General features: G+C 38.8%; 2 protein-coding genes, 2 long non-coding RNA genes and 1 pseudogene across 6 annotated transcripts; 3 read left to right on the top strand and 2 right to left on the bottom strand.

Annotated features, from left to right (window-relative positions):
* Positions 1-3,553: 3,553 nt before the first annotated feature.
* Positions 3,554-15,618, top strand: LOC109204525 (UDP-glucuronosyltransferase 2A2). 2 transcript variants are annotated; one of them, XM_025896951.1, is made up of 8 exons: positions 3,554-4,314; positions 4,472-4,620; positions 4,765-4,896; positions 10,468-10,555; positions 10,916-11,135; positions 11,408-11,635; positions 14,727-14,796; positions 15,335-15,618. In XM_025896951.1, exons 1-7 carry the CDS (start codon positions 3,597-3,599, stop codon positions 14,782-14,784), a joined length of 1,593 nt encoding a protein of 530 aa, XP_025752736.1. In that variant the 5' UTR covers positions 3,554-3,596; the 3' UTR covers positions 14,785-14,796; positions 15,335-15,618. The 2 variants fall into 2 exon arrangements, with proteins under 2 accessions (XP_025752736.1, XP_019221084.1); XM_019365539.2 differs by lacking the exon at positions 15,335-15,618 and having other exon boundaries at positions 14,727-15,239.
* Positions 14,859-20,139, bottom strand: LOC109204529 (uncharacterized). The gene is made up of 4 exons (XR_002064018.2): positions 20,125-20,139; positions 19,368-19,856; positions 15,571-15,691; positions 14,859-15,384 (listed from the first exon to the last, which is right to left on the bottom strand). It is a non-coding gene; the product is annotated as an uncharacterized LOC109204529 (long non-coding RNA).
* A 174-nt stretch (positions 20,140-20,313) lies between these two features.
* LOC109204526 (UDP-glucuronosyltransferase 2A2) lies at positions 20,314-24,509 on the top strand. Of its 2 annotated transcripts, XM_025896953.1 has the most exons (7): positions 20,314-21,063; positions 21,220-21,368; positions 21,513-21,644; positions 22,971-23,058; positions 23,419-23,638; positions 23,911-24,208; positions 24,323-24,509. In XM_025896953.1, exons 1-6 carry the CDS (start codon positions 20,346-20,348, stop codon positions 24,194-24,196), a joined length of 1,593 nt encoding a protein of 530 aa, XP_025752738.1. In that variant the 5' UTR covers positions 20,314-20,345; the 3' UTR covers positions 24,197-24,208; positions 24,323-24,509. The 2 variants fall into 2 exon arrangements, with proteins under 2 accessions (XP_025752738.1, XP_019221086.1); XM_019365541.2 differs by lacking the exon at positions 24,323-24,509 and having other exon boundaries at positions 23,911-24,310.
* Positions 23,984-25,518, bottom strand: LOC112841804 (uncharacterized). Its single transcript, XR_003213181.1, has 2 exons — positions 25,479-25,518; positions 23,984-25,398 (listed from the first exon to the last, which is right to left on the bottom strand). It is a non-coding gene; the product is annotated as an uncharacterized LOC112841804 (long non-coding RNA).
* A 1,632-nt stretch (positions 25,519-27,150) lies between these two features.
* The window catches only part of LOC109204528 (UDP-glucuronosyltransferase 2A2-like), a 29,395-nt pseudogene continuing 28,897 nt past the window's right edge, over positions 27,151-27,648 (top strand).

The following is a 27,648-nucleotide window of genomic DNA, read 5'->3' as shown; positions in this document are numbered from 1 at the left end:
AAATAAGGCAATGGTAAGTATATAAAGCTTATGTAAACTTTGTAACTATAAAGTGTAATAGCTGTCAGATGTGATTTAAATGCATAACAACGGCATACACACAAGCACTTGCATACACATTTAAGACATGAGACACGCTAATTCCATCTCTTAAAATGTGTCTATAGGTGAGATGCTTTGCCTTGATTGGAGGGACCACACTGGAGGTGTAAGTCCGCCGTGTAATGGCTTATGCCATCACAAACGAGCTGGCCTCAGTACTAAACTGGGCAGGGAAAAAAAGCAAAGGACCAGACGAAGCAAAAAAGGGCATTTAAAGATACTGCGCTGTGCAGATGCATATTTGGTAAGTTTTATTGTAGTTTTATGAGCCTAAAGTGAACAATAAAGGGATCGATTGATCTGCTGGGTGTGTTTCACATGTCCTATGTCCGGTTTTTGCTATATTACTTTGTCTTTTTTAATAACAAGACTTTCATGTCTGGTTAATCTGGAGATGGAGTCTTTGGTCTTTGGCTTGTTTAGTCCTCAGGTTGTAGTTTGTACAGCCCGAGGACCCCATGTTTATTTTGTTTTAAAGGATGCACGGCACACTATGCTAAGACTTATCACTTTTTCCGCTCATAGCTCTTTGGGAATCAAATGCGGCAGTTTGCAGATTTACGCCTGGTGACTTTCATGTTTATCAGCCTAGACCAGGGGTCTGCAACCTTTTACACCCAAAGAGCCATTTGGACCTGGTTTCCACGCAAAAGAAAACACTGGGAGCCGCAAATACTTTTTGACATCTAAAATGAAGATAACACTGTATATATTGTTTTTTATCTTTATGCTTTGTGTGAACAACTAAGGTGTGCTGCTTATGAAATCCATGAAGTGCTACAGAGAAAATTAAATTATATTTATGTAATCAACACATTTTGAACTCTTAAAGAAATATAACAAAAGGAAAGACACCCAGCTGAACTAAAATGATGCATGTAGCAAACAAAAACTGTTGTCAGCCGCCACCCTTATATCGCCTTTGCGCTGTTGGAGCCTTGACCTGACTCTTAAAAAATAATTGGAAAAAAGCACTATGCTGCTGAAAAATGGATATTTGCACAATTCTGCCTGTGTTTTACCTGGTTAATGCGTGCGGCGGGGCGTGGTTTGCAGCGCCGCTGCAGGGGAGGCGGACGCACCTGAGCGACACCTGCAATCACGCCTCGCTGCCTTAACGTCTGTGCTATCTGTGGTGTTGTGTTGTTGGTGGTGTATGTCGGGCTGTGAGCTGAAAAGCTACAGCCGACTGTATGCGTACAGCAACCGTGTGTGAAAAGTGCTCAGTAAAGAGATGCTCAAAAGCATGCTCATGGAAACATCGTTGGGTCTGCCGTGATATGTTTACAATGGGACTTCTGCTCCTGAACCTCTGCGCACAGAGTCCACAAATCGGGGCTATACAAAGTCAGTTTACGCAGGACTGTAAGCTGTCATCTGTCAGGCGTGAGCGGTGTTTGTCTTTAACATAGTTCACGGTGGAGAACAGCTGCTGACATAATGTGGATCCGAAGATCCATAATTGGCCTACCTGGGGTTGAAAGTCTCGATAAATGCACGGCGTTTCGGCGGGAATACCGGCTTCCGCCAGCGTGACGCTCATATTGAGCGATGAAAAAATAATAGAATATAATTTTATTTTTATATTTCAATATCACAATAATCTTCCAATTTAGAACTACGAGTTAAAAAGAACTAACATAAATAAAATACACTTCAGCTAAATGCTTCTAATTTATTTGCCCAAACCAGGCGGAGCCGCACTATAAGGACTAAAGAGCCGCATGCGGCTCCGGAGCCGCAGGTTGCCGACCCCTGGCCTAGGAGTTTACATACTTTCTCCCTGCTGAAGACAGATAACAAGAGCTTATTCATGTGCTCTAATTCACTTTTTGTGTGTGTGTGTGTGTGTGTGTGTGTGTGTGTGTGTGTGTGTGTATTTTTGTCCTATGTGGCCTGACGCAGCAGTTAGGGGCAAACTCTATGTCAGAGTTTGTCTTTGCACAGGCAGTGCAGAAATGGCTCCGATACGCCCCAGACCATTTGGGTGGCGCAGGACGCACATCATCCGTCCCCATCCCGGAGTAAAAACTACAAAGTTATGTTAAAATATAAATGTAAATAGAAAACTGTGTTTTAATAAAGTATTTAGCAAACGAAACATGTCTATTGACCTTTTTTTGTTTAGTTTTTTTTTTCCCTGTTACATCACATGCAATGCTTTCTTATTTTAGGATATTAATATTGACATGTTACATTGTGAGACATTTGATTTTTATAAAGGGTGTCCAGTTTGAGGAATAAGTGCAATTATGTGTTTAGGTGGTTTAAGTATTGATGGAAACATGCAGTAGTTTAGTATTGGTTAAAATACCTATAAAGAAAGGTAGATTTCCAGTCATGATTTAACTGTTGTTTTAATAAAAAAACAACTGCAAAAGAGGTGGAAAATCAACACCATAGCTCAACAGTGTTTCAATATCAGAATCTGACATTGTTTCAATGTCAACAGTATTCGAAAATATAACGTGGAATCAATGTCAGGTTTCAACATTGAACAATGTTGAACAACGTTAAAAATGGGTGCAAGAGTGACGTTAGGTCAACGTCACACTTCAACGTTGATTCAATGACGTCGCCTGATATTGACTCAACATTGTTTCAATGTTTCCTTGCTATCTGGGTGCCCATGAGGGCCTGTAACACTCTGCCCTTATTGCCTTCATATTAAATCATTTTTGGCTAATGACCAAAAAAAAAGTCACTTCAAGGGCCAAATTGCATTATACTTCTTCACCTCAATATACAGGACGCAAGAAGGGGTGACGTGGGCCGCAAGTGGCCTCTGGGCCGGGAGTTTGAGACCACTGACCCTAAGGCTTTGGCAGTTTAATTAAAAAATAAATAAAAGGCATTTAATAAAAACTGTGACATATATTAAGTAATATTCATTACAGTCTGCCAATAGCCAGATTATGCTAAATGAATATTAGGAAAGTAACTGGTACTTTGCAGAGTTAGCTAGCAGTAGCCCAGCTAAACAAAAAACAGTTAAAATTCAAATATGACACTTAAAGATGATGTATTTTGATATAAATACTATTTTTTTTTTACTAGTTATCATGTTACTTGTTCTAACATCAATCTAAAACTTAATATTTAACCGAATAAAACTTACCGCAGCAACAAGAAAAAATGGCAACCGAAGATTCTGAAATGCGAAGCTCCACAGGAAATGAAGGTGTGGTCTAATTTAACACCCACAGTGTTAAAATGCAGTAACGACTAAAATCCACACCAACACTTTTCAGGAATCAACTCCCGATGTGTTATTTTAACTCGATTAAGTGTTGAACTAACTCGGAACTCTGTTGAATTCTACTAACACTGAAAAATCAACACTGGCATTTTTGCTGTGACCTTTTAACCCATTGTGATAGCACAGACAGATATGAGTCAGAGTTCAGATTTATTGAGTTAATAATTATCTTTCCTGATATACTTTCACCAAAGAATCAGACCACAGGTAGTTTACCTGCTGACATTCAGACACCATGGAGCTGCGTCTCTCTGCCTGCATCCTGCTGGTACTTTGTGCGACATGGAGTGCAGATGGAGGAAATATTTTGGTGTGGTACACCGAAGGCAGCCACTGGATAAACATGAAGCCTGTTCTGGAGACGCTGGTTGACAGGGGGCACCAGGTGACTGTACTGGTCCCGAGCTCATCAATGTACATGAACACCAATGAACCTGCCCGCTTTCACTATGAGCCCTTCAACGCCTCTTTCTCATTGGAGACTATAGAGAAGATTCTAGAAGAGTTCCTCCAATTCTTCATATACGAGATTGATTATATGAACTACTGGGAGATCTACATCAGATTCATTAACATGGCAAAGACAAACCTTCAGTACAATATTCAGTATTTGGACGGTGTGGTGAAATCAGAAGTCATCATGAAGAAGTTGAAAGAGGGAAATTACGACCTTCTCTTGGCTGACCCAATCAACCCTGGCAGTGACTTAGTAGCAGATATTTTGGGGATCCCACTCGTCTTCTCCTTGCGCTTCTCTATAGCTAATAACTGGGAGAGGCATTGTGGTCAGATGCCTGCTCCACCATCCTTTGTTCCCGGTGCTATGAGCAAACTCACAGATAAGATGGACTTCTCAGAGAGAGTGTGGAACTTTCTCTTCTACGCTCTTCAAGACATCATGATTGATCACACTTTTTGGAACGTATTAGACAGATATTACTCTGATGTCAAAGGTGAGCAAATAGGCATGAAGCACTGATTTAAAACTTTTTTTAAAAATTTGCTAATAATGTAAACACAGTATTTTAAAATTTTCTGATTAAGAAAATATGATGCCTTACATAAACTATTAGTGATATGTTGATGTCCATTACTCATGCATTGCAACAGGAACTCCCACCAGTGCCTGTGAGTTGATGAGTAAAGCAGATATCTGGTTAATCCGAACCTACTGGGATTTTGAATTCCCTCGTCCTTTCCTCCCCAACTTCAAATATGTTGGTGGGATCCACTGCAGACCTGCTAAACTTTTACCAGAGGTAAGGACACTCAACTATTACCATCTGATTAATCATTACATCACAGAATATTCCTGCCAGGAGCAGTGAAGCCATCAAAATGTTGAACAAAAATGCAAAAACAGCTGGTTGGCTGGCAGTGGGATGATATTTGACTTGTTACAGGATCTGGAGGAATTTGTGCAGAGTTCTGGAGATGATGGCATTGTGATCTTCACTTTAGGCTCAATGATCAAAAACATCACCAAGGAGAAGGCAAACATGATAGCCTCAGGCCTCGCTCAGATCCCACAAAAGGTCAGAGGATAATCTTTGTTTCAGCTGTAATCAATTTGAGCAAAGCATTGAGTAGTTTTTCATATTTCAGATAACCAGTTTCAGAGTTCTCTACTTCTGAAAACCAGAACTACCAAAACTACAATTTTTTAAAACGACATTGCAGACTGTGGACATTTCAGCATGCCAGTGCTCAGTTTCCATGTTACTTCTACAATATTTATGTTCGTTTTTCTAATACAGAGTATCAAAATTATCAAACTTTGTCAACAGCTGATGATTTCTAATGAGAAGTTAACCTGACCCTTCAAGTTAGGTCTATAAATATTTGGACAAATACATCTTTTTTCTAATTTTGGTTTTGTACATTACCACAATGAATTTGAAATACAATAACTCAGATGCCATTGTAGTGCAGACTTTCAGCTTTATTTCAGTGGGTTGACCAAATACATTGCATGAAAATGTGAGGAACTAAAGCATTTTTAAAAAAAAAACACACAATCCCTTCATTTCAGGGGCTCAAAAATAATTGGACAAATTACAATGAATAAAAATTAAAATAAAATGTTCATTTCTAATGAAAACCCTTTGCTGACAATGACAGCCTGAAGTCTTGAACTCAAGGAGATCACAAGACAGTGGGTTACCTCCTTTTTAATGCATTGCCAGGCCTTTACTGCAGCGACTAGTGGATTCTCCCACACTCATAAAAATTAGTCATTGGATGAACTCAATTTGATTGATGGCAGGTTTTCCACGTAATACATTTATTTTGGTTCAACCAAATCTGCATACATCATGACAATTTAATTAAATTGAGTCAGTAGAACACAATTTTTTAAACACATTTAAAAGGAAAAAAATTACATTAATAAGATGTGAAAGGTTTTGGTTGGTTCAACTCAATACAATGTCATTCATTTGAGCTAGATTTTCTTTCGAATTGAAATGATTATTTTAAGTTCAACTAAATCATAATTTTAATTACCAGAAAACTAATTTAATTATTAAAATAATGACAAAATAAATTTGTTTTTTCAACTCAGTTTTATTCACTTGAATTAAACGCAGAAACAGAATATTTTGTGAATAAACATACATGTCACATGGTCAAATTAACCTTAACAAAATCAAAGTGCTCACAAAAAAGTGCCTTACATTTGAAATGAATATCAAATCTGAATAGCACACACCTTTGTATTACTAGGCAAGACTGAAAACAAACTGGAATTTGTAAAATCTGATTTCACGTAAGAATCATTGTATATATATTTATAGTGACACTTGCAGTTAGGTTTTCAGCAAATTCACAATGATAACCTACTAAACATTGCAATTCACACCATATTATGCCAGTCACTGAACATTTTAAACAACCCAAAAATACTTAATTACAAATATATAATGTACATATATATATAAAAGGTTTTCATTAAGAACATTTTGTGTTACCAAAGGGGAGGTATTTTAATAAAAATAAAAAAAACTTTCAACTTTACTTCTCTAAAACCAATTACATTCAAACTTTTACAAGCTTATAAGAACGGGAACACCAACTTTAAAACACTGGAAGACACCAAACTTGTCAACATTTGTTTTGTCTCTTTGAAAATCCCAAAAGCAATTAAAAAGAAGATGCTGCACAACCATTAAACTTTTTTTGAGCTAAATTCCCACAGTCCTTTTATCTATCTATAGTAGTATAGATTAAAGGTTACATCACTCACAACAGAACAACAGACAAAAATAGACAACTTGCGTTTTTCAAAAAAAAAAGAAAGGAAAAAAAAGGTCACAGTTTGAACAAAAGAGATAAAAAGGCCAAAATCAACTTTTGTGCTGGGGTCTTGTTTGCCTAAGCAAACATCTTCAATTTCATTTGCTGCATCTTTGTACTGAGCCTTTGTCCATCCAGATTCATTAAAATCTTCTGACAAAACTCGAAAGTGTACTTGAGGTCATTTGGATAGCTCAGATCAAGTGCATAAATCAGTCCAAAGAGGACGATGAATGCCATGATGACACTACCGAGGTTGTTCATAACTGTAGTACCTTCAATGACAACTCCAACATCCTCTGGCTCCTGAACGCCTTCTCTTCTGATGGTGTAAATACCCATGACAGTTGTTGCAGTGGATCTCAGCCGTTCATCCTCAGTGGAGGTGGTCTGAAAAACAGGATGTTTCAGGTTTAAGGGCTCTGTCACTTGGAAGGGGAAATATTATGCAAAACTCAGCTTTGTCTCCTTTTGTGCTGAAATATGGGTCTCTACTGCCTCTATAAACACTCCAAACATGAAAAAAACCCCATCAATCTGTTTTCTATCAATAGTTTGGGTTTAGGTATTATGTACCTCCCCTTGGGAGGGGCTTGAAATAGAGGAGCAACTCCTCAAGTGTCTATAGGTGTAGGTGCGTGCGTGTGTGTGTGTGTGTGTGTGGGCTGGGTCAATTTCCCTTATTTCATGACAATTGGGAACCTATTGAAACAGCTTGTTTTAGGCACATTATTCCGGAAACCAGAAGATTGCTGCCAGTGACAGTAGTCAGTGTCTCGATGCAATCTGCTGGGTTCCTTATATAGAAGACTTTTTACTAATTGGCATAATTAACTGAACTTCATTGGAGTGTTTACTCTATGAAGTGCCCTGAGATGACTGTTGTTGTGATATACCGCTATATAAATAAACTGAATTTAAACACTGACAGAAAATGGATGAATGTTTTCTTCACATTTACCGTGTTTATAGAGGCAGTAGACATGGCAGCACCAAAAAAATGAACAATTGAATTTTTGCTGAATCTGTCCCCTTAAAAGGTGCTCTCCAGTACAAGTTTCAACAATGACTATTAAGAATAATACATATTTCACAATTATATTGTCTTATTTGAATATATGAGCATTTTGCGTGCAATGAACCTAACTCAAATTGAAGCTAGAAAATAAAGTGTGATAAGCGTACCAGATACTCCTTGAACAGTAGGTCTGAATCTTCATTAAAGTAGATCACCAGGCTTTTAAGAGTATGCTCCCTCTTTATGTCGATGTCATCACACTAATGCAAGGGTGAAAAAAAAGGGTGAAAAAAATGTAATTCATTGATTGCATTTAATTGATGGGTTTATCATTAGTACTGACCAAACTACTGATCGCCATGATATCCTTGATCTTTTGGCCCTTTGCTCCTTTGCTCCCCTCAAAAATCTGCATCAGCTTGTCTGTTAAATTGTCCAGCTGAGCCAAGAACTTCGCCTGAAGGGGTTTTGTAGTGATCCGCAGGAACTCTGCATTCACCTGGAAATAAAACATACATAAATATAGTAAACTAGAAGTTTAATTACATTTCTGGTAGCTTTACTTTGCGGTCAATCGCTACTGCGAAGATATACTCCATGTCCAAAACTCGAAAACGGAAAGATTGCTTTAAGTTACAAAGAGGAGGTGGGAACACTCACCACTGTTGGGTCATAAAAATTCTAATGGTCAATTTTGACGTTTAAAGAGTTTAGATCGATCAGTTGTTTACATCACTCAACACAAGCAGAACTGCATTACTGCATCCAGAAGACATTTAAACAGGCAAATGTTCAGCATTCAAACTACAGGTGAACAACAGTCAAACCAGATGTTTCCCCATTATGTCAATATCAGCTAGTCAAGTACACACCTACACAGCATGTTAACAAACCATGAAAAAAAGCCACACAAAAAAATGAACGATTGCTGGTAAGGGTTTCTCTACATTAGTATTTATGAAGGGTGTGTTGTGATTTACCTTCAAAATTACAGTGGTCCCTCGCTATAACGCAGTTCACCTTTCACCTCGCTGTTTCGCAGATTTTTAGTGCAAGTTTGCATGCTTTTTTTTTTACGTCACATTGTGTCCTGCGTCCTGATCGCTGCAGACAATCTCCTCCGTGACGTCTCTCCTGTGCAGTACAGAATCGCTGCATCGATCGCTAGCAGTGTTACTGAAGTGCAGTAGGCCTACTGTATGTCCACGATGTCCACGCGTCAAAAAATAAAACTGGCTACTTGATTTCACCCATCGCTGGTTATTTTTAGAACATAACACCCGCGATAAACGAGGGACCGCTGAGAAATATAACATTTGAATCCCTTTTCTCTTTTGCCCTGAGGTGCAGGGGAAAAATATCGACAAGTCGATGAACATCATTTACAGATATATTGGGTAAATACCCAAGACATCTATAGAAATGTAAATCGCCGCTTGATTCATTCATTTGCTTAACTTGTTTTGGACCGTAAACAAGGCGCGAATAGGACACCGGAAACAAAGCTCCACACGGGAGTTTCCGCACCGGAAGTAGCATATGCTAACGTGCACATAGTCAATAGCATTGCCATACATTCAGCTCATAAAGAAATACACAATTGGATATATGAAAAAAATAATATGTTACCTTACCTGAAGGTGTAGTTTTATCCAAAAAGTACAGAGAGGCCAAGAGCAGCTGCATTCATTTAGGTGATCCTGAAAGAGCGCAAAATTTTCAAAGAGGGCGGACCGTTGTGTAACTCAATAACTTTGTGTTCTTGTAACAAAGACCGCTTTAAGAGAAAATAATTTAGGTTCACCACACGAATAATAATTGCAGTAACGCTGGAGTGCTACATTTGCGTTGAGTGAGATTGAAAAAAAAAAGTTTAAGCTTAAAGAGGGGCTTGAATTTGTTTCTTTGAGTTTACAAATGCGCAAGTGCAAAAATGTACTCCCCCTACCCCCAGTGCCCCAACAAACTCATTCATTTTGTGTTCAGAATCAGCCTCTGCTGGTTTAGAATAACTTTAGGTTTACACAAAGAAAATCAAATTAATTTGGTATTTTTTAATTACATTTCTGAACAACTAACAAAATTTCTATGTGTTCTTTGAAAGAAGGACCTGAATCTGTTTTTTGAGTGCACATTTAAACTCATCTAACCTCATCTAATATCTCTGTTTTTACTCTGACACACACACACACACACACTCTCTCACACACTCACACACACACACACACACACACAGTCAGCAGATGTTCTTCAAATATTCATTTTTTTTCATTTGTAATTCTTGGGTTTAGGCATTTAAAAAAATAATTCCACTCTTCTACCAATTTAAGGAATATAAGCTGTCAACACTCATCCAGATTAGTTCTGATTCAAGTTTTTCTTTTTGACACTTCGCATATGTACTTCCAAGTCATTTAAAGAATATCAGATTTCAATATTCATTCAGATGTTTTCTGACTCTAAATTTTCTTTTGTCATTACTCAGCTTTTTCTAATGTGTATTTTAAACATGTTTAGCTACTTTCATTTTGAAACTTCTTCTGTGTCATCTTTCAACAGTTTTGCACTTTTATTTTCAGGTGAAAAATTCTCTTCTTCAGCTCATTCAACATTTTTAACTGAACATTCAACGATCATGACATTCCAGCTCAAAACATTCAACTATCAGCATTCACACTGCATTTTCTTCAGGAAATAGAAGGAATAATATTTTGTGATATATTACTTAAAGTTGGGCTGTAAGTATACTACCACAGAAAAAAAACATGCAAGCTAAGACGTGTTATTTTTATAGGTGCTGTGGAGGTACAGAGGAGAAAAACCAGAAGCCTTGAGTGCCAACATTAGAATATATGACTGGATCCCTCAGAATGACCTCCTGGGTACGTAAACCTGCTACCAACCACAGAAGTTCTTAAAAGTGCAATAACATAAATTAAACGTGCATTCAACATTAAATGCAGGTTGTGAGCATTCTGTTTATTAACACAAGGAAATGTGATAAATTATTTACTTTTCTAACAGATGTGATCTTGATTACATATTGCACCCTGTGTAAATCTGCTCTGGTTAGTTCTTTTTCTCGAAGAGGTTGCACTAAAGATTAGTTAAATGCATGTAAGTTATAAAATCTGCAAATCAATCTCAGCTCAAAGCAGTTATTCTGGGTAATTAAAATCCTCCTGTTGTCCACATGTAGAAAACTAACTTTCAATGTTACACAGTTATTTGGCATATGTTAGGTCACCCTAAAACTAGAGCTTTCATCACTCACGGAGGCACAAATGGGATTTATGAAGCCATCTACCACGGTGTTCCCATGGTGGGCATACCCATGTTTCTTGACCAGCCAGACAACATGGTCCATATGAAGGAAAAAGGAGCTGCAGTTATTCTCAATTTGAACTTCATCACAGCTGAGGACCTTAGAGATGCAGTCAACACAGTCATCAATGACAAATCGTGAGTTCACTGAACTATGTGCACTTTAAATTAGGCACTGAAAACAGGCTTTAAAGACAAAAATGGAGCAGGCTCAGAGTATGAAACATGAATACTCTACCTTAAACCATTTTTCTTGGAGCCAGCTAACACAAGAAAGCCCTGCTGAGCTGAACTTTAATGACATGTGTAAACAATTTTCTAGAGTTTTTATGGTCTCAAGGTCTTTTTTATTAATTCAGGATAATATTGATTTTTGCAATTTTTTTTCTCATTTATAAACACATTCACAGGTACAAAGAAAATGCTATGCGGCTGTCCAGCATCCACCACGACAGACCCATGAGTGCTCTGGAAGAGGCAGTATTCTGGATCGAGTTCACACTGAGAAACAAAGGGGCCAAGCACTTGAGGGTCCAGGCCCATGAGCTCACCTGGTACCAGTATCACAGCCTGGATGTCCTGGGCTTCTTCCTCACCGTAGATCTACTCATCATATTCATCTTCATCAAGACCTGCAGTTTCTGCTAGAGCTGGGCGATAAAACGATAACGATATGTATTGCGAAATAACTTTTTCTCGATAGAAAAATTAAACTATTGCGATAGACCTCATCTCTCTTGTCCTCTTAAAAAAAAAAAAAGAACAGCCAATCCAAATTAAGTAGCGCAGAGCCGAACCAATCACAGCCGCAGCGTCACGTCACATGACTTGTTACGTACAGCACAAGCGCCAAGGTGCACATGTGTATTTGTTTTTGCAGCTGGGCCGCCCGGGTAATGAAGGAAATGAGTTTGCCGACTACAGAAAAATCAACCGAGAGCGTGAGCGAAGGTTACCGAAGAAAAAACAGATGATGGTTCCAATGCTGGAGAGATTGTCAAACGGAAGGGCCACAGAAGTTCCGTAGTGTGAAGGTATTTCGGCTATTTCAAGTCTGACAAAAAACAGAGTAGCGCGCACTGTAAATTGTGCCGAAAGCAAGTCTGGATATACAATAAAGCGGTGCATGCTCAATCTCTGACTGAAAGCGCTAATTCGTCATTCGGCTTTTGTCAGACTAAAGTAACTGTTAAAACTGTTTGAAAAGCTAAGCTATACAACAAGGAGAGATTGATGCTACGTCCACACGTACCCGGGTATTTTTGAAAACGCAGATTTTTCTATGCGTTTGCACCTTTCGTCCACACGTAAACGGCGTTTTCAGTCACTGAAAACGGAGATTTCTAAAAACGCCTGCCAGGGTGGATATTTTCGAAAACTCCGTTTTTGCATTTACGTGTGGACGAGGAAAACGGAGAAAACGCAGCGTCAAAGGTGTGCGCCTTTTTTGACGTCACACTGTGCGCCACGTTATTGTTTCGGTGAAATGAATTTCTACAATACTGTTACTGTTAATTGTACTCTCTGCAGTGTTTAAATGCTTACATATACACACATAGTTACTGTCCCTCCACACATACGACTCGGTTCTGTTTCTATGCCCCATCTTTTAGTGGTGGGCGGATCGATCCAAATATCGATAGTATCGATCCCAAGTCGGGATCGGTATCGGATCGATACTAGCCTGGTTAGATCGATTCTTTACTTTGAGTTCTGCTTGTTTATTATGCTGTGCTTTCGGCAAAACGAAACAGCCAGGTCGCTGGACTAGCGGCTCCTGTGTCAGCGGAGAGCAGGCACACTTTGCTCCCCCCGCCCCCCCTCTCTTATGTTTCGGTGTTGCGCTGACACGTCACGTGACTTAGACACTTTGGGGGTTATTAAGTAAGTATTAAGTATTAATAAGTATTAGTAAGTATTAAGTACATATTAATTATATTTTTACCAATTGTTTTTGTTGTTGAGAATTTTAATTGTAATTTTCGTATTATAGTTTATCAACACTATTTGTTTTAATTTGTTTACTGGTTTGCGTGCACTTAAGATTAAAAAATAAGAAAAAAGAAAAAAAGATCGCCACCACGGCAGACCCGATGGCATTTTCATGCTTCGCCGCATCATTTATTCTTACAATAATCACACGGTTGCTGTAACAGTACATTCAACGGCTGCAGCTCTCCCGCTGCAACCGTACACATCACCACCACCAAACCTGCAGCGGCATCGCAGAACACGCCCTGCCACATACCCCCATTGCCCACTTCACCCCACCCCGCGAGAAGGCGAGGGAATCGGCCCGGACCATCGGCGCCCCATGCCCCGGCCCAGCGACGGGGAAGTGTCCACTCTGGCGGTCGCCCGTGCCTCCAGCGGAGGCCTGATGGCCACCCATATGGCAAGCAGAGGCGGTGGAGCAGGAGTAGAAGTGAGCCGGGGCTCAGAGGCAGCTGTCCGCTTCGGCACGCAGGACCATGCAGCCTGTGTGCCGAAGCGGACAGCATGCTGCCCTCAGGCAGGACCCCCGCGCACCTCGACCTCCATCTCCAGCTTGGCAGGTCCCGCTGGCGCGCCAGCCTCCGGCTCACCCCGAGCCACGCGCTGTCCACCCTTACAGTGATCACTCGGTTGCTGTAACAGTAGCCTAAATTCAATGGCTGCAGCCCTCCTGCTGCCAGCTGTACACATCAACACCAAAAACAACAACAGCACAAGCAGCGCACAGGTTTTAAGCCGGTGAGGCATGATTGTAGATGCAGTGAAGGTGAGTCCACCTCATCTGCAGCAGCATCGCAGACCACGGCCCGCCACAATAATAAAGCATTTTTTATTTAATTATAAATAAATTATTTCTCCTAATTATGTCCTGGGTTTTAAGTAATTAATAATACAAAAGGAAAAATCACAAAAAACACTTAAGGTCATGAAAATTAATTGCGATTTAGCAATTCAATGAGGCATCCACCTGATTTATTGAAAAGTATCGGTATCGGTATTGGTATCGGCGATACTGGCCCGTATTTACTTGGTATCGGATCGATACCAAAATATGCAGTATCGCACACCACTACCATCTTTGTTTACTATTTCCTACGGAGGCTTCTAGACTTCTGATTGGCCAACATTTCTACACGGTTAGGAATATATGGCCACCTGTTGCTTTGGCATGTTCCTAGCAGCGTTTTCCTTCATTTCTGCGTTTACGTGTGGACGGGATTATTTTTTAAAACGAAAACGGAAAATCTCCGTTTTCAAAAATACCCGTGTACGTGTGGACGTAGCCTGAGAATTTCCTTTTAGTTCTCAGTTTATTTGATATTGACAAAAGTTAGTCAATTTTGTCTGTTCTTCTGTAAAACGACCTAAGATTTATTTTTAGAATTAAAATTTTGTTTCTAAGTGGAATCGACAATTTAGTAGTCTGTTTTGTTTGTTCTATTTTGAAACTTAAACGCTTTAGCGGCTGCCTTTTGTGTAGTTTACAATATTTGCCTTTATCTGAAACTGAAGTCTCATATTCCTTAAGTACATCTACCCTGTTGAACTTATTATGGGAAATAAATATTTTAATTAAAACAAGCTGCTAATTATTTCACATTTTACTTGTGAGCAACGGCACATTTAAATCTTACAAATATAGTTATTTGGCTTATATCGTGATGTATATCGTTATCGCCTGAAATGAAAAAAACATATCGTGATATGAAAAAATCTTATATCGCCCAGCTCTAGTTTCTGCCTGCACAGGTGCTGTGTCAGGAAAGGAAAGGCAAAAAGGAAAGCTGAATAACATCTGGAACAGGTGCTGTGAGTGTTGGGCCGGGGCAATATTTGTTACCTACATGAGACTTTCTTTCATGTATGTTGAGTTTCCCATCATTTTATTATTTATGTATCACCACTAATTACTTTAACTGAAGACAGGTGTACCAGTTTGCAGAAGTGTACCTGAAATTAATCTCACTTTAAAAACCGAATGCTGATTGGTTGTTGAATTTTGCTTCCCCCCCCTCCCCGAGAAGAAAACTCACAAAATTCATTCTATGCCTTTACTTGAGTAATACTCATGAAAAGTCACCACTTTAGGTCCTCTTGGCACTACATGTGGTCAACATTTATACAAATATGGAAGATGGGCTCCAAATTGAACTTTTACATACAGAACTCATTAACATAAATCACATTAACAAACCAAACTGCCCTCCATGTCCTGAAAGAGGTTTACACAAATACATTTGAATCACAGCTAGTATTTGTTCCCCCTCCCCCATATGAATTGTACAGGAATAATTTTATTTTCATCATTTTTTCAATTTTCCATCTTCTTTCACTTTCCACAGCATCAGCTCCATACAGGCAGTAGCATCTTCTGCAGTGTCATGACCACAAACTAAGGGGGGGGAATCATTTTTTAAAAATTCAATGCAATTGAAATCAACATCTTCAGAAATAAATCTGATATCTGCTGCACGAGTCTGTGGCATTCAATGTTATAAGTCATATTAATAAGTCATCTTTATTTGGAATGTAATGATATTATAATAACGGATAAACCATTTGCATGGTGGTAACCCACCACTCTCTTGAATGATCCTTCTGAGGTATTCAGCTGTGAGCTTGTTCAGGGTCAGTTTGTGAGGGGGGCCCAGACGGTGGGGAAAGACTACCGATGTATCCACCACCATCCCGTGGAGCAGCTGCAGTAAACAGGAAGATATCTCAAGCTTTTCTTATTGGTTAGAACTTGATAAATTACTGTTTTACTTTCAACATGAACTATAGCTACAGAATATGGAGAAGCAACCAGTGAATCTTGCAGCAAACAGTCCCTTTGATGGGACTGTTTGCTGTCCCAGTGGTGGCCCCGTCGTCACCACTAGATTCTCCCAGAACGACACCATGCTCAGTTCAGAAGAAAATAACATTGGAGCAGCTTTCCATCACTGCACACAGCTCTTCAAGATTAAAATGAATCAATGATCCTTGAATAATAAGATTTTTTTAGACTGCTACCTGTTCCTACCAGTTGATATTTGTTTGCTAAGGTAGCTTTTTGTGGGAAACTTCATACAAAAACAATTGCTGTATGTGATTTTCTTAAGTCAGGGCAAATGGTGACTCTTTCTTTCTACGCCAAGAGAGGGGTTGGTAGCAATATTATATTAAGACTTTCCAGTAATGTGCTGCCACCTAGTGGTGAAGGCTTTAGATAAAAATTTGGTTTGGGTAATTACAAATACACTGGTCCCTCGCTATAATGCGGTTCACCTCGCTGTTTCGCAGATTTTTTTCTGTGCAACGTTGCAGGATTTTTTTTTATTTTTTATAGCGCATTGTCTTCTGCATCCTGATTGGCTGTAGACCATTGTCAATCAATCTTGTGCCATGTCTCCTGTCCAGTAGAGAATGTGTTCAGCTTGTCAAATTTACATAAATCTTCGATCTCTAGCAGTATGTGAAGTGCTGTACTGTACGTTTGTAAGTTTTCTCCCAAACAAACAACATTGTCAACGAAACATTTTGCGCCGTCAGAGGCACCTGCAGATGCATTTGGTTTCATTCTATAACACTGGACTTATTTGTCTACGAAGGTTTTAAGTTTGAGAGTGTTTAAACAAGAAATAAAAGTGAAAATGTTCGTGCCTGTCTGAGAAAAGTGTATAAAGTGTGTAGTGAAGGGTTTTACAGCCTTAAAACATCTATAACGGTAAAAAATAAAGTTGGTTACTTCCCGGATTTCATGTATCGCGGGTTATTTTTAGAATCTAACTACGGCGATAAATGAGGGACCACTGTAGTGCAATTAAGATGGTCAAAATAAAATCCTTTAGGAGGACATCGGAGCGAAATAAAGTGAGATTACTGTATTATGACATTTGGACCCTTTTGTCCAAATGTCATGCAAAAAATTAAATTCAGGGTATACAAGACAACCAGACCATGATGTAGTTTCAATATCTGTTGGTCTCTGTCAATTATGTGTTTAAAATACATTACCGTTCAAAAGTTTTAGAATACCCCAATTTTTCTGTTATTTATTGCAATTTATGTTGTTCAAATTTAATGAATAGCTTGAAATGGTACAAAGGTAACTGTTGAACTGCCAGAAAAAAAAAAAATAAAATAAAAATATATATATATAATTTGATAATAATAATAATAATAATAATAATAAAATAAATAACGTCCATTTCAGAATTATACAAAAAGGCCTTTTTCAGGGAACACAAAATGGGTTAACAAGTTAAAGCTGTTCTAGAGCAGTGGAGGTTGATCAAGCCTTGAAAGCTACAGGTGTTCCAACTTTTCTGAATTACAACTACCCTGTCTGTCACTGTTGGAACACACTGTGATACCACACCCTCGTGAGCATCACCTGAACAGTTTCGTGCTGCAGAAAGTACTGAGTTTCTAAAAAATTGGTGAGAAAAAGGCAATTAACAATGGAAGTGGGACAGACCATCATAACACTTCAAAGTGCAGGTCTTTCCTACAGAGAAGTTGCAAAGAAAGTCAAGATGTCAGTGAGTACAGTTTCCTTTACCATCAAAAGGCACTCAGAAACTGGAGCAAACTGACAGAAAGAGGTCTAGCAGACCCAAAGCCACAACTGAATCAGAAGACAGGTTTCTGAGAGTTAACAGCTGATAGGCTCATACTAGACATGTGTTCAAACACTTACTACGACCACTATTAAGCTGTAAGTCTCAGTTGCAAATGTGAAGAGAAGACTTCGAGCTGCACGTTTGACAGGACGAGTTGCAGCAAGAAAGCCATTGTCTTATTCTGAAATCTTAGTAAAGAGGCTTGCCTGGGCCACCACCATTGGACTACTGAAGACTGGAAGAAAGTATAATGGATTGATGAAAATTGATTTGAAATTGGGTTCATCATGCAGGAATTTTTACCAAAACGGCTACCACAACATTCTGCAGCACCATGCAGTACCCTCTGGTATGCGCCTAGTTGGTCAGGGGTTCATCCTACAGCAAGATAATGACCCAAAACATAGGTCCAAGCTATGCCAAAACTACCTCAGGAAAAAAGAAACAAGATGGTAAGCTCGGAAACATGGAGTGGCCAGCACAGCCTCCAGACTTAAACCCCATCAAGCTGGTTTGCAATGAACTGGCCTGAAGAGTGAAAGCAAAGCAACCTACAAGTTCCACACATTTATGGGAACTTGTGCAACAAATATGGGAAGAACATTCTGAAGAATATTTGATTTGTACTGTAGAAAGAATGCAATAGGTGTGTTCAGCTGCTATATCTCCCAAACGTGGCTACTTTGATGAGTCAAAAGTTTAGAAAACATTTGGGTCTAATAATTTATTCCTTTTTTGACTCCGATTGTTTATTTGTACCATCCTTTTATTTCAGAGTGCAATGAGACATTAAACTGCATAATTTTCATTAAAAAACTGGAAAAACTGGGGTTTTCTAAAACTGGTAGTTTTTTAAGAAGACCCGGTAGTGTATAGTATCTCATCAAATCAAATGCCTCAGAAGTTTGTATAGCTAAAATTTATTTATTTTAACAACAGCTGACCTCTGACCTTAATGCTGATGGCACTGGGATTCAAATTCGTCCAACATTTTTAATAGATACACTTATGGATGTATTTGAAAATCCTAGGTGACTTCCCTCTTGAATTATTGCATTTACAAGATTTTTAGAAAATCTGACATTTGACTATCACCTCAAGGTCAAAGTCATTGGGATTCAAACATTCACATTTTTAATAGCTGCACCTAGGGTATCAATTTCAAACTCCTACATTGCCTCAATCTTAAGTTACTCCATTCACAAACTTGGTGTCCACGCTGCCTGTCCAGCAGGGTGTCGAAAATACCTCAATATTTTTTTTTTTTAAAACAGCCTGGGGGGTATAAATGCCTTATGAAGTTATTGAAAGGAACAACTCTGTAACTAAGTGTTTTAAAAGTCTTTCATTGATTAATCTAAAGAGACAAAGGGAATCCCTGCAGTCCCCATGTGCTGCTCATAGGGGTCTGATTATTGGGATTCAATACCCGTTGCCCTGAACTTGAATAAGCTGCAATATTTCTAGGCGAATCCTGTTGAGTACTTTGAGTATATGATAAATAGAAAACATAACATTTAAAAAAATAAGTGTAACAACAAACAAAAAGGTCTCAGATGGTATGTTCACAACCAATCAGATGTGTTGTACTTTGTTTTACAAACTTCTTTGATGGTTCTGGTTTTAAAAAGACATCCAGATGATTTTGTATCAATTATTTGCACATTAAAGTCTATTAAGGACTGCAACTGGAAGATGTGAAATAAGCTGCGAAAAACTTGAGAAAAGAAAAAAAGAATACATTTTAAAAAGGAAGTTAAGAAGTCACCTTGAGTAAACAGAGGTCTGTTTCCAGGCAGTGTCCAATCAGAATCGTGTCAGCATTTATGAAGCTCAACAAGGTCTCCTGGATTCAACATTTACTCTTAGAGAACCATGGTGACCCTTCACATCCTCCTCACTAACACCTGAAAATCTGGCCAAGTAAGGTGTCACACGGGCTCTAAGCAGAGCTGCATCATATGCATTATTAAGCAAAACCTAACCATCTTTAAACTACTGGCTAAACCTTGCACTTGATGTTGACTAAATTTTCATTATACAGAACAATTTTCAGACTGCTGCCACACTTCTGTAATGACAGAGCGTGTTGGTATAGTTTATGTAGTGCACAGAGAAAGATGAGGAGTATATTATCACATTACCTGGTGTTATAGTCAATGACTTCATTTTCAGGTTTAACAAAGGTGTCGTATACAACTTCCAGACTCGAGTTGACCGTCACTCTGGATAACTCCAAACCATGAATGGTGTAACACTGCAAAGGCAAACATATGTTTTCATTGCAAACTGATTAAAAACAAAAATCAAACTTCAGAAATCTTTTTCCACACCAACAAGTTCTGACATAAAGCCCATGGGCACAAGAGTTAAAGGTAGAGTATATAATGAGGTGAGCTGAAGTGTCATACAGCAGTCCTACACACATCAACAATCCTGCTGTGTTGTGCATGTGTCACAAGATATACTTAATATTATACTTAATTAATAATGCCTCCTGGAACCAGAGGCAGACAGAGAAAGACCTGGGTCATCCGCAGCCACCCTAGGGTACTGGCACAGGTTAGAAATCAGTCTTGTTTCTTCAGTACAGTCAACTTTACTATCACTACCTTTTAACCCATTGTGATAGCACAGACAGATATGAGTCAGAGTTCAGATTTATTGAGTTAATAATTATCTTTCCTGATATACTTTCACCAAAGAATCAGACCACAGGTAGTTTACCTGCTGACATTCAGACACCATGGAGCTGCGTCTCTCTGCCTGCATCCTGCTGGTACTTTGTGCGACATGGAGTGCAGATGGAGGAAATATTTTGGTGTGGTACACCGATGGCAGCCACTGGATAAACATGAAGCCTGTTCTGGAGACGCTGGTTGACAGGGGACACCAGGTGACTGTACTGATTCCGAGCTCGTCAATGTACATGAACACCAATGAACCTGCCCGCTTTCACTATGAGCCCTTCAACGCCTCTTTCTCATTGGAGACTATAGAGAAGTTTCTAGAAGAGTTCCTCCAATTCTCCATATACGAGATTGATTATATGAACTACTGGGAGATCTACATCAGATTCATTAACATTGCAAAGACAAACCTTCAGTACAATATTCAGTATTTGGACGGTGTGGTGAAATCAGAAGTCATCATGAAGAAGTTGAAAGAGGGAAATTATGACCTTCTCTTGGCTGACCCAATCAACCCTGGCAGTGACTTAGTAGCAGATATTTTGGGGATCCCACTCGTCTTCTCCTTGCGCTTCTCTATAGCTAATAACTGGGAGAGGCATTGTGGTCAGATGCCTGCTCCACCATCCTTTGTTCCCGGTGCTATGAGCAAACTCACAGATAAGATGGACTTCTCAGAGAGAGTGTGGAACTTTCTCTTCTACGCTCTTCAAGACATCGTGATTGATCACACTTTTTGGAACGTATTAGACAGATATTACTCTGATGTCAAAGGTGAGAAAATAGGCATGAAGCACTGATTTAAAACTTTTTTTAAAATTTGCTAATAATGTAAACACAGTATTTTAAAATTTTCTGATAAAGAAAATATGATGCCTTACATAAACTATTGGTGATACATTAATGTCCATTACTCATGCATTGCAACAGGAACTCCCACCAGTGCCTGTGAGTTGATGAGTAAAGCAGACATCTGGTTAATTCGAACCTACTGGGATTTTGAATTCCCTCGTCCTTTCCTCCCCAACTTCAAATATGTTGGTGGGATCCACTGCAGACCTGCTAAACTTTTACCAGAGGTAAGGACACTCAACTATTACCATCTGATTAATCATTACATCACAGAATATTCCTGCCAGGAGCAGTGAAGCCATCAAAATGTTGAACAAAAATGCAAAAACAGCGGGTTGGCTGGCAGTGGGATGATATTCGACTTGTTACAGGATCTGGAGGAATTTGTGCAGAGTTCTGGAGATGATGGCATTGTGATCTTCACTTTAGGATCCATGATCAACAACATCACCAAGGAGAAGGCAAACATGATAGCCTCAGGCCTCGCTCAGATCCCACAAAAGGTCAGAGGATAATCTTTGTTTCAGCTGTAATCAATTTGAGCAAAGCATTGAGTAGTTTTTCATATTTCAGATAACCAGTTTCAGAGTTCTCTACTTCTGAAAACCAGAACTACCAAAACTACAATTTTTTAAAACGACATTGCAGACTGTGGACATTTCAGCATGCCAGTGCTCAGTTTCCATGTTACTTCTACAATATTTATGTTCATTTTTCTAATACAGAGTATCAAAATTATCAAACTTTGTCAACAGCTGATGATTTCTAATGAGAAGTTAACCTGACCCTTCAATATACAGTTAGGTCTATAAATATTTGGACAGAGACATCTTTTTTCTAATTTTGGTTTTGTACATTACCACAATGAATTTGAAATACAATAACTCAGATGCCATTGTAGTGCAGACTTTCAGCTGTATTTCAGTGGGTTGACCAAATACATTGCATGAAAATGTGAGGAACTAAAGCATTTTTAAAAAAAACACACACAATCCCTTCATTTCAGGGGCTCAAAAATAATTGGACAAATTACAATGAATAAAAATTAAAATAAAATGTTCATTTCTAATGAAAACCCTTTGCTGACAATGACAGCCTGAAGTCTTGAACTCAAGGAGATCACAAGACAGTGGGTTACCTCCTTTTTAATGCATTGCCAGGCCTTTACTGCAGCGACTAGTGGATTCTCCCACATTTAAACTCATCTAACCTCATCTAATATCTCTGTTTTTACTCTGACACACACACACACACACACACACACACACACAGTCAGCAGATGTTCTTCAAATATTCATTTTTTTTCATTTGTAATTCTTGGGTTTAGGCATTTAAAAAAATAATTCCACTCTTCTACCAATTTAAGGAATATAAGCTGTCAACACTCATCCAGATTAGTTCTGATTCAAGTTTTTCTTTTTGACACTTCACATATGTACTTCCAAGTCATTTAAAGAATATCAGATTTCAATATTCATTCAGATGTTTTCTGACTCTAAATTTTCTTTTGTCATTACTCAGCTTTTCTAATGTGTATTTTAAACATGTTTAGCTACTTTCATTTTGAAACTTCTTCTGTGTCATCTTTCAACAGTTTTGCACTTTTATTTTCAGGTGAAAAATTCTCTTCTTCAGCTCATTCAACATTTTTAACTGAACATTCAACAATCATGACATTCCAGCTCAAAACATTCAACTATCAGCATTCACACTGCATTTTCTTCAGGAAATAGAAGTAATAATATTTTGTGATATATTACTTAAAGTTGGGCTGTAAGTATACTACCACAGAAAAAAAACATGCAAGCTAAGACGTGTTATTTTTATAGGTGCTGTGGAGGTACAAAGGAGAAAAACCAGAAGCCTTGAGTGCCAACATTAGAATATATGACTGGATCCCTCAGAATGACCTCCTGGGTACGTAAACCTGCTACCAACCACAGAAGTTCTTAAAAGTGCAATAACATAAATTAAACGTGCATTCAACATTAAATGCAGGTTGTGAGCATTCTGTTTATTAACACAAGGAAATGTGATAAATTATTTACTTTTCCAACAGATGTGATCTTGATTACATATTGCACCCTGTGTAAATCTACTCTGGTTAGTTCTTTTTCTCGAAGAGGTTGCACTAAAGATTAGTTAAATGCATGTAAATTATAAAATCTGCAAATCAATCTCAGCTCAAAGCAGTTATTCTGGGTAATTAAAATCCTCCTGTTGTCCACATGTAGAAAACTAACTTTCAATGTTACACGGTTATTTGGCATATGTTAGGTCACCCTAAAACTAGAGCTTTCATCACTCACGGAGGCACAAACGGGATTTATGAAGCCATCTACCACGGTGTTCCCATGGTGGGCATACCCATGTTTGGTGACCAGCCAGACAACATGATCCATATGAAGGAAAAAGGAACTGCAGTTATTCTCAATTTGAACTTCATCACAGCTGAGGACCTTAGAGATGCAGTCAACACAGTCATCAATGACAAATCGTGAGTTCTCTGAACTATGTGCACTTTAAATTAGGCACTGAAAACAGGCTTTAAAGAAAAAAAATGGAGCAGGCTCAGAGTATGAAACATGAATACTCTACCTTAAACCATTTTTCTTGGAGCCAGCTAACACAAGAAAGCCCTGCTGAGCTGAACTTTAATGACCTATGTAAACAATTTTCTAGAGTTTTTATGGTCTCAAGGTTTTTTTTATTAATACAGGATAATATTCATTTTTACAGTTTTTTTCTCATTTGTATACACATTCACAGGTACAAAGAAAATGCTATGCGGCTGTCCAGCATCCACCACGACAGACCCATGAGTGCTCTGGAAGAGGCAGTATTCTGGATCGAGTTCACACTGAGAAACAAAGGGGCCAAGCACTTGAGGGTCCAGGCCCATGAGCTCACCTGGTACCAGTATCACAGCCTGGATGTCCTGGGCTTCTTCCTCACCGTAGATCTACTCATCATATTCATCTTCATCAAGACCTGCAGTTTCTGCCTGCACAGGTGCTGTGTCAGGAAAGGAAAGGCAAAAAGGAAGGCTGAATAACATCTGGAACAGGTGCTGTGAGTGTTGGGCCGGGGCAATATTTGTTACCAGCATGAGACTTTCTTTCATGTATGTTGAGTTTCCCATCATCATATTCTTTATGTATCACCACTATTTCTCTTGTAGGGAGAATGCAACGGGAGTGTTATATCTGCCAAAGGTGGCTAGTTTGATGAGACCAAAGTTTAGAATACATTTGGGTCTATAAATGTATTCCATGATTTCTTTTTTGACTTATTTGTACTATGCTTTCATTTCAGAGTGCAATGAGACATTAAACTGCATAATTTTCAGTAAAAAAATTGAAAAATTGTGGTGTTGTAAAACCAGTGGTGTTTTAGAACACCCGGTAGTGTATAGTATCTCATCTAATCGAACAGCTCAGAAGTTTGTAAAGGTGACATTTTTTGACAACACCTAACCTCTGACCTCAACGTTAAGGGCACTGGGATTCAAATTCGTCCAACATTTTTAATAGATACACCTATGCGTGTATTTGAAAATCCTAGGTGACTTCCCTCTTGAAACATTCACATTTTTAATAGTTGCACCTAGATTATCAATTTCAAACTCCTGCGCTGCCTCAATCTCGAGTAACACCATTCACAAACTTGGTGTCCAGCAGGGTGTTGAAAATACTCCAATATTTATTTATTTTTTAAACAGCTGTGGGGGTGGGGGGTAATAATGCCTTATGAAGTTACTGAAAGGAACAACTCTGTAATTAAGTGTTTTAAAAATCTTTCATTGATTAATCTAAAGAGACAAAGGGAATCCCTGCAGTCCCCATGTGCTGTTCATAGGGGTCTGATTATTGGGATTCAATACCTGTTGCTGTGAATTTCTATAGGCTGCAATATTTCTCGGTGGATCCTATTGAATATATCATATCCTTTGAATATATCATAAATAGAAAACAACATTTTAAAGAACAGGGCAACAACAACAAAAAACCCCATCTGAAATGGCATGTTCACAACCTGGCATAGCAACATCTTCAGGTGTGACATACTTTGTTCTTCTATGGTTCTGGTTTTAAAAAAAAAAGATATCCAGATGGTTTTATGTGAATCATTTGCACATTTAACACCTGAAAATCTGGACAAGTAAGGTGTTGTCACACAGGCTCTAAGCAGAGCTGCACTGGTCTCGTTAGCTTCATCCCATCATCCTCATCATGTGTGTTTCCACACCAACAAGTTCTGAAATAAAGCACATGTGTACAAGAGTTAAAGTAATAGGGATGGATCGATCTGATATTACGTATCCGTCCGATACTGACCTAAATTACTGGATCGGATATCGGGTCCACTAACTATCACAAAAGCACCTCACAAAACTTGCGACATGGCGTAACTCAGCTCATAACCTTAGCACGTCGGAGCAGTATGCGTCACGTGATAGAGCGGCTGTGGTGTGCGAGACCTGTTGGCGGTCTGGTTGAGCATTTGGATCCTCTACCAAACCAGCATTTCATCTCCGAGAAAGTTATCCCAGCGAGAAGTAAAGCAAGTGTGTAAGTTCATCTCTGAATGTTTGTAACGCATTCCCACGTTAAGCTTAACAACTGATATATGGAGCGACTGCCTCTTCTCTCTCCCTCTTCTGTTGCTACTTCAATCGTGAAACTGATTAATGATCAGCTGATTGGCTTTTCTGTCGCGAGTCCTTCTCTCTTGTTTGTTTTTGGCCCACTTTGCACCAGAAAGAGGAAACCAGCGGCTATACAACAGCAGCACGTTTAACCTTGATATGCTGTCGTTAGAATTTATCTATTATTACTTTTTTACACCAGGATCCTTTTCTACGTAGCTGACAGCTGGTAACTGTGCAGGGGCGGGTCTAGCAAAGTTTAGCCAGAGGGGCAGGGCATTAACAGGGAAAAGGGGGGTACAAAGAAATACGTTTCTTTCTTATTCTCATTTAAAATGTCTAGCTTTTAATAAATAATTATCTGAATCTTACACCCAAAGTTTTAATCTTTCGTAAAATGTATAGAAGTCCATTACTGTATATAGTAACTATTAAGTCTAATATATACCCTAGTAAGCTACTAGGTACTACTTTTTCCTTTGGGAAGGTACCATCTGTGCAGTCTGCAATTCTGCTGAAGACAGATGTTGAATCTATTTAATTATTGTAGAGAAATAATAGATTTTTGTGCATTTCTTTTTAAACACGTGCATTAAATTAAAGTTGATTACGTCGATTAAGCATCACGAGGTGGAGGGTGGGGGGTGGTTCCCTATTTTTTTTTTTTTTTTTTTTGCTGGGAGTTGGCAACCCTATTAGTTAGGTTTTTTTTAATATTTCTGCTAAGTACTCTTCAAAATACCAGAATAGGGAGGATGGAGTAGGTTCAAGTTTATTAGATTGATCAGTATTGCTGAACTATGAAATATTTTGGGTGCAGTGTATTTTTTGCATACAGAAATAACAGAATACCTTAAGTGCTTTGTTTTTTTAAAACTTGAGTATGAACTTATACAAAATGCAGCAAGATATTTTAAAAAAAAAACTGTTTTATTGATTAAAAATACACTATCGGATTCATATCGGTATCGGCAGATATCCAAATTTATGATATCGGTATCGGACATAAAAAAAGTGGTATCGTGCCATCTCTAGTATATAATGAGGTGAGCTGAAGTGCCATACAGCAGTGCTACACACAACAATCCTGTTATGTTGTGGATGTGTCACAAAATATACTTAATTAATAATGCCCCCCTGGAACCTTAGGCAGACAGACAAATACCCAGGAAACCTGGGTCATCTGCATCCACCCTAGGGTACTGGTACAGGTTAGAAATCAGTCTTGTTCCTTCAGTACAGTGAACTTTGCGATCACTACCTTTTAACCCATTGTGATAGCACAGACAGATATGAGTCAGAGTTCAGATTTACTGAGTTAATAATTATCTTTCCTAAAATACTTTCACCAGAGGATCAGATCACACCTGGTTTTCCTGTTAACATTCAGACACCATGGAGCTGCGTCTCTCTGCCTGCATCCTGCTGGTACTTTGTGCGACATGGAGTGCAGATGGAGGAAATATTTTGGTGTGGTACACCGATGGCAGCCACTGGATAAACATGAAGCCTGTTCTGGAGACGCTGGTTGACAGGGGCACCAGGTGACTGTACTGATTCCGAGCTCGTCAATGTACATGAACACCAATGAACCTGCCCGCTTTCGCTATGAGCCCTTTAATGCCTCTTTCTCGTTGGAGGCTTTAGAAGAGTTTCTAGAAGAGTTCCTCCAATTCGCCTTATACGAGATTGATTATATGAACTACTGGGAGATCTTCACCAGAATCATTAAATATGTGAACACACACCTTCAGATTTCTATCCAGTATTTGGACGGTGTGGTGAAATCAGAAGTCATCATGAAGAAGTTGAAAGAGGGAAATTACGACCTTCTCTTGGCTGACCCAGTCAAAGCTGGC

This window comes from Oreochromis niloticus, linkage group LG12 (assembly GCF_001858045.2).
Source record: "Oreochromis niloticus isolate F11D_XX linkage group LG12, O_niloticus_UMD_NMBU, whole genome shotgun sequence".
NCBI classification, from domain to species: Eukaryota; Metazoa; Chordata; class Actinopteri; order Cichliformes; family Cichlidae; genus Oreochromis; species Oreochromis niloticus.
The sequence above is the reverse complement of the archived record's forward strand: the minus strand, read 5'-3'. Positions and strand labels throughout refer to the sequence as shown.